This window comes from Lepidothrix coronata, unplaced genomic scaffold, assembly GCF_001604755.1.
Source record: "Lepidothrix coronata isolate B3197 unplaced genomic scaffold, Lepidothrix_coronata-1.0 Scaffold312, whole genome shotgun sequence".
Lineage (NCBI taxonomy): Eukaryota > Metazoa > Chordata > Aves > Passeriformes > Pipridae > Lepidothrix > Lepidothrix coronata.
Genome location: NW_016690492.1, coordinates 131257 through 137256, shown reverse-complemented (window position 1 = coordinate 137256; position 6000 = coordinate 131257). Strand labels below are relative to the sequence as shown.

Genomic DNA, 6000 nt, shown 5'->3' with positions numbered 1-6000 from the left:
CTGCTGCTAGCTCACAATGAAACAGAAAATTTTGCTTAACATAAGTAAGTATTAATAACTTTTTATTAAAAAGGTGGATTAGAAGACAAGAAATTGAAATATGAACCTTTGAGTAAATGATTTTAAGTCCAGTCCTCTTATATTATCCTCCAGAAATGCAACACTCTGCATTGAAAATATAAGTATTAAATAAACAAACACTTAAAAGCAGAATAATTGTTAGTAATTCTATGTAATTACTTTCTCCCTGGGTTAATATTTAATTACCACACAGTTAAGACATCTGGGAAAGCCTAGTTTAGATCAGCTTTGTTATTTCTATACTACAGCACAAGAGATGTGAATAATTGGAGTAATATTTTATTGATCTCAAACAATACTTCTTTCAGCAATTAAAATGCATGATGAGTCATATGAACAAGGTGAAAATAAAGCACAACCAAAAAAAAATAACTTCACATTTTTTTCCATTTCATTCTTAGTGTAAGCAATAAATACAATGCTATAGCTTCTAATAATCTTATTTACATAGTACAATATGTGAGTGGTGTCTGGTTTCCAGCCCAAATGTTTCTTGACATGAAAAGGAGTACGTGTTGCAGCATTTCTACAGCCAAATAGTCGAGCAGATCATCACCACGAAAAACTACACAGCATAAATGCTACCATTAAACAAACAACTGAGGGGATCCTGCAGTGGAGCATTTTATTAATTGAAGACAGTAGCATAAAAAATAGACATTTTCTCCCATAGAATTCTAACATGCTGGTGTTACAGATAACAAACATAAGACAACTATTTCTGTAGCCCCTGGAGATTGATACAATAAATCCCCACTAAATTAAAAAAGGAAAAAAAAGAAAGAGCAAATAATAACAGGTAACTATTTGCATGTTCAAAGGAATCTCACAGGCCCACCAAAACCTTTTACTTCCATCCCAGAGAATACAGATAAAGACCTACAGCCTTCTGCAAAGTAGAAGATCAGCCATGAGAAATCAGCATAAGGATTTGATTTTAATTTATGGCGACAGGAAAACATATTAAGAAGCAGATGCTTCTCTCAGTTATGTAGAAAGAGAAAAAGGTGAGGTAGGAAGACAAAATAAGGAATTGGTATTTTCCAATGCAAATTAGAAAATAGGGTATCTAACTTCATAAAGAGAGGGGAAAGAGAGCTCTCCACAGCCACAAACATTTTCTTGCACATCCAGCTGGATGTATGTTTCTTTTCCAAAGTGAAGACAGATGTGTGCCTAGAAGCGTGCTGCGAGTGTCCACCTACAAGGAGGATAATTTCTGTTGAAAAAACAATTTTTTTTCCCCTAAATTACCATTACAGGTTTCTCTAATAGAGGACAGAGAGCAAACAGCAGTTAGTATTTATTTGGCATTAAATGGTAAAAATCTATAAGCTACGAAATTTTAACTGCCTAGCTGAGAAGCTAAATTAAAGTCTAATACCGTGTCACACTCCAAACCATCACTTATGTTTTAATGACAACAACCCACCAGGTACCATGAAATAATTGTCTAATAATAAGCCATCAGGGATTTAAAGTACTTTAAAATGGACAGATACCTGCCTGGGCTTTGATTCTCAGCTGGTACCAGTTGGTTCTGCAAATGGAACTCAAGACAGATTTGTACCAGTTGATGATCTGGTCCCACAAGTGTAAAGCTGCTGTGCCAGAGCAGGGATTTTCTGCACTTCTGATATTTTCAGAACATTGCACCAATTTTAAGTAACACTACATAGATCAGCAAGCAGAGTTGTAAGTGGCCTCTAATCATGTACATCCTTACTGTATTCTCACAGTTTTAGAGTCTGTGACATCTGGTTGCCAGATTTCACGCCGCTCTACAGTACAGAATCCAACAGATTTTCCAAATCCCACCAGCCAACCAGGCAGCCTTGCAGAAGGAGAGAAGGGATTTGTGCGTCCTAGCCGAGATTCTATATTGTGAAAATAAATCATTAATAAAACACTTTCTAAATTCAAACTCCAGACGTAAGAACTGTAAAAACAATATGGAAAGGTGCAAGTGGCGTGAACTTCCCACATCCTCCTAATGTTTTCCTTCTAAATACAAAATATTTAAAGCCTTATGAAGTCACAAACTAATAAACACTGTGACATCAAGTTACCTAGATGCTAGTGAAGCTTACAGAAAAGCTACTGACAAAAATGTTTAAATGTTAGAGTCAAGGTGTTCATACACAAAATTAAGTATTTAAAACTGAAATGGTCTCAGAAAGAACTGTCTTTCGATTTTTGGACTGGTTTACATGCACCAGATATACATTAATTAGCATAATAGTCTGTCTGTTCCAGCATCTACTTTTTCTTCCACTTCATTTTGTTTTTTCCCCACTTCAAGTATACTTATCTGCAAATTAAACGTATAAAATTTTTTCTTACAGTTTTAATTTTCAGTAGGACTTTTCTGAACTCACCTCATTTCACGCCCTCATTCTTGAGAGCATTTTTGTCATTTCACTTCACAAAACTACGACTGCTTTAAAGCATAAAGATTTAACAAAAACATAGATTTCTATAAAGACACATTTCCTCAAGACCTTCCTGACAACCTCCTCGGTTTCAGTGAGACCTTTATGCACCAGTAGAACCAAAGAAACAACATATAAAGTACTGTTCTAAGCTGAGTAACTGAGGCAGATTCAGAAGCAAGCGGTCCAAAATATTATTAAAAGTCTCAATCCACAATGTTTGGACTCTTTATAAAAGAAACTTTATATTGGATTTTCCAAATAATGACAATTACTAACAGTAGTTTGCTTGATTAGTCTGAACCTCACACACTGGCTTTAAAGGTAGTATGTCATGTGCACTGTGTTCAGTCTTGCATGATTCTCTGAGACAACAAAAAAAGCCACAACATTAATCAAAACCTTGCCCAAGAATGAAGGAATAAATTACCAAGCATATGGCCAGGGAAATACTTAAAAATAAAATGAGAACAATGCTACAACAAATCCTGTACACGATCTTCTCCGGGTTGAGTGAATTCCTTCAGCACACAGTGAAGTTCCATCAGCTGCAATTACGTGTTAGTGTCTGGAAGGGTTTGCAGTTATTCAGATTACTCCTTTTCTTTCTGGCAGTGAGGCCTCATCAATCTTGTCTGTTTTAAAGCCAGGAAGAAACTTCCATACGCTTCAGGAGAAGGAGGCGTCTCTGAATGTGCCAAAATAGCTTAAATAAAATTGCTCAAAGCTTGCTGCAAGATATTACCTTGCAGCACGTAGAGACTCAGCCTTGAACTGGTGTCCCTATGCTTGATGTAAAATAGTGGGAAAAAACCCAAACTGGCCAAACCAAACTGTCAATATCTTTAACCAAACCAGCAATATCTGTTTCCTCAGACTACCTGTTGGGCTTTTTTTGACAGCCAGATAAATGCTGGACACAAAAAATAACCTGGATAACCTATTGTTATTATTGCACCTACTTTAACCATTTTGTTTTGTCCTATTTTATGCTGAATTAAGACAATAGAGTCTGGTATAAGATTCTATAGGCAAATGAAGTGGCTTCAACACAGCACAGTCTTACAACAAACTCCCAAGAAAATAAGAAATCCTTCATTGATTCCCTTTGTACAAAAAAATTGCCGACTTTGTCTACACAGTAGAAACTGAAGAGGCAAAGTTTGTAACCTTATATAAATGCACATACATATATAGATATATATGTACAGATGTCCATACTCGATACACAGAAACACAAACAAACGTATATATGCATATATAAATATATATATATGTATACATACGTACGAAAAACGCGCCTGTTTAGTTTGCATCGTTCGGGGAAAGAACATCATCCCGAGTTAGGTAAAAAATCTTCTGGCCATGAAGTCACTCGATCCGACTGGGAGTTCAGGAGGGCTGGCATGGGCCGGGCCTCGGCAGTTCAGCCGTAGAGCTTCTCAGTCTTTAAAACCACGCTCTCCATGTCATGGTAGCCCTTCCCGTTGAGGTGCTCGCTGGTGCAGTCGTGGTTGTAGCTGTAGCCCGGCACGTCGCTGATGGTGGACACGGTGTAGGACGCCGTGCGCATGGCGTCCGAGTGGCTGAAGCTGTGCTCGAACTGGATTTTGTACTGGTTCCAGTGTCTCCGCAAAACGGCCTGGACCTGTGGCAGAAGGCAGGAAGAGATTCATGTAAACTGGGCTTCGTTCTGTGCTACGTGAGGGCCGCGATAAAGGTGTCTCGTCGCATTAGACGGCACGGCTCGGTAATACCCACACGTCACTTGTCGCTTGAGGGGCAATATGAGTAATGTTGCCTCAGGGTTTTTTTGATTTTTTGTTTTTTTTTTAAATTTTTATAGGTTTTAGAATAGTTCATAGAATCACAGAATCAGCTGGGTTGGAAGGGACCTCTGAGATCATCAAGTCCAACCCTTGATTCACTACAGTTGCGGTTGCTAGACCATGGCACTGATGCCACATCCAGTCTCATCTTAAAAAACTCCAGGGATGGAGAATCCACCACTTCCCTGGGCAGCCCATTCCAATGGCTGAGCACCCTCTCTGGAAAGAAATTCTTTCTAATATCTAACCTAAACCTCCTCTGGCACAGCTTAAGACCGAGCCCTCTTGTCTTGCTGATCATTGCCTGGGAAAAGAGACCAACCCCCACCTGGCTCCCGCCTCCTGTCAGGGAGTTGTAGAGAGTCAGGAGGTCTCCCCTGAGCAACCTCTTCTCTAGGTTGAACAGCCCCAGCTCCCTCAGCCTCTCCTCATAGGACCTGTGCTTGAGTCCCTTCCCCAGCCTTGTTGCTCTCCTCTGGACCTGCTCCAGGACCTCAATGTCTTTCCTGAGCTGAGGGCCCAGAACTGGACACAGCACTCCAGGGGTGGCCTCACCAGTGCTGAGTCCAGGGGAAGAATCACTTCCCTGGCCCTGTTGGCCACACTGTTCCTGATCCAGGCCAGGATCCATTGGCCTTCTTGGCTACCTGGGCACACTCTGGCTCCTGTTCAGCTTCCTGTCAATCCAAAGTCCCAGGTCCCTCTCTGCCATACCCTTTAGCATGGTAGTTACACATATCCAACACTATTAGCCCATTTCACATCAATTCCCCCTAAATTCCAGTATCATATTTAGTCTCTTTTTCAAGGTAGGCCTTCATTCTGTTTAAGAACATCTGCACCCTGGCCTGGACAATGAGATATCACCCAGGACTTTGGGAAGCCTCCAAGGACTGTATGTGCTCCGAAGAAGATGAAGATGAGGAAGAGGGGGTCCTAAAATTCCCCCAGACTCAATTCCCGAGGGGCAGAACGGGGCAAAGGCCGGTGGGTGGACGAACAGGGATTGGATGGACATCATTATAAAAACTATTGCACCTGGGTCAGGGGATGTGTGTGGTTTGTATTCTCAGAGTCTGAGAGGCTTCATTAAGACCTTCCCTTATGTTACCTCCTACTTAAATTGCCCTGGAGTTTTTTCTCCCTGGATTTTTAGGCAACAGTAAGCATTATTTTTCAGCAAATTTGGTGTGAAATAATGACATTTTACAATTGCAATGTGCCAGTTGCTCAGAAGAAGCACAGGTTACGGGAGGAACAGCAGCAACACAATTTTCTGCTTAATCCCTTGTCAACTCCCGTCCAGTGTGGACAGATCAGATTCAGAGGTGAAAAAGGTAATTTGTGTTCACCCTTAAGTTCAAAAGGCCACATCTTCAGCACCTGTACATTCATTTACTCTCAACAAACCATAATTTACATTTGCTATGGTTCTGACACAAGCAAGTCTTTCCTAATTTCTGAACATACCTTAAGCCCATGACTAGAAGGACAATTTCCCGAACTCCACATTTCTACCAGAGTTAAAAATAAAGCTGGTAAAATAGCTGAAGGGCCCAGCTGGTTTACGTGTCTCCACTGAAAGGATACGATGTTTTGTCATAACCTTCCTCCCCTGCAATCTGGTTAAACACCTGGGCATACTGGGGGGATGAAGT

The 6000-nt window shown here is 40.5% G+C and overlaps 1 protein-coding gene across 1 annotated transcript in view; it reads right to left on the bottom strand.

Moving 5' to 3' along the window:
- Positions 1 to 344: 344 nt before the first annotated feature.
- The window catches only part of CALCRL (calcitonin receptor like receptor), a 66047-nt gene continuing 60391 nt past the window's right edge, over positions 345 to 6000 (bottom strand). Inside the window, exon 13 of the mRNA XM_017837831.1 lies at positions 345 to 4161. Coding sequence (XP_017693320.1) covers positions 3940 to 4161 — 222 coding nt within the window. The 3' untranslated portion in view covers positions 345 to 3939. The remainder of the gene's footprint in view (positions 4162 to 6000) is intronic.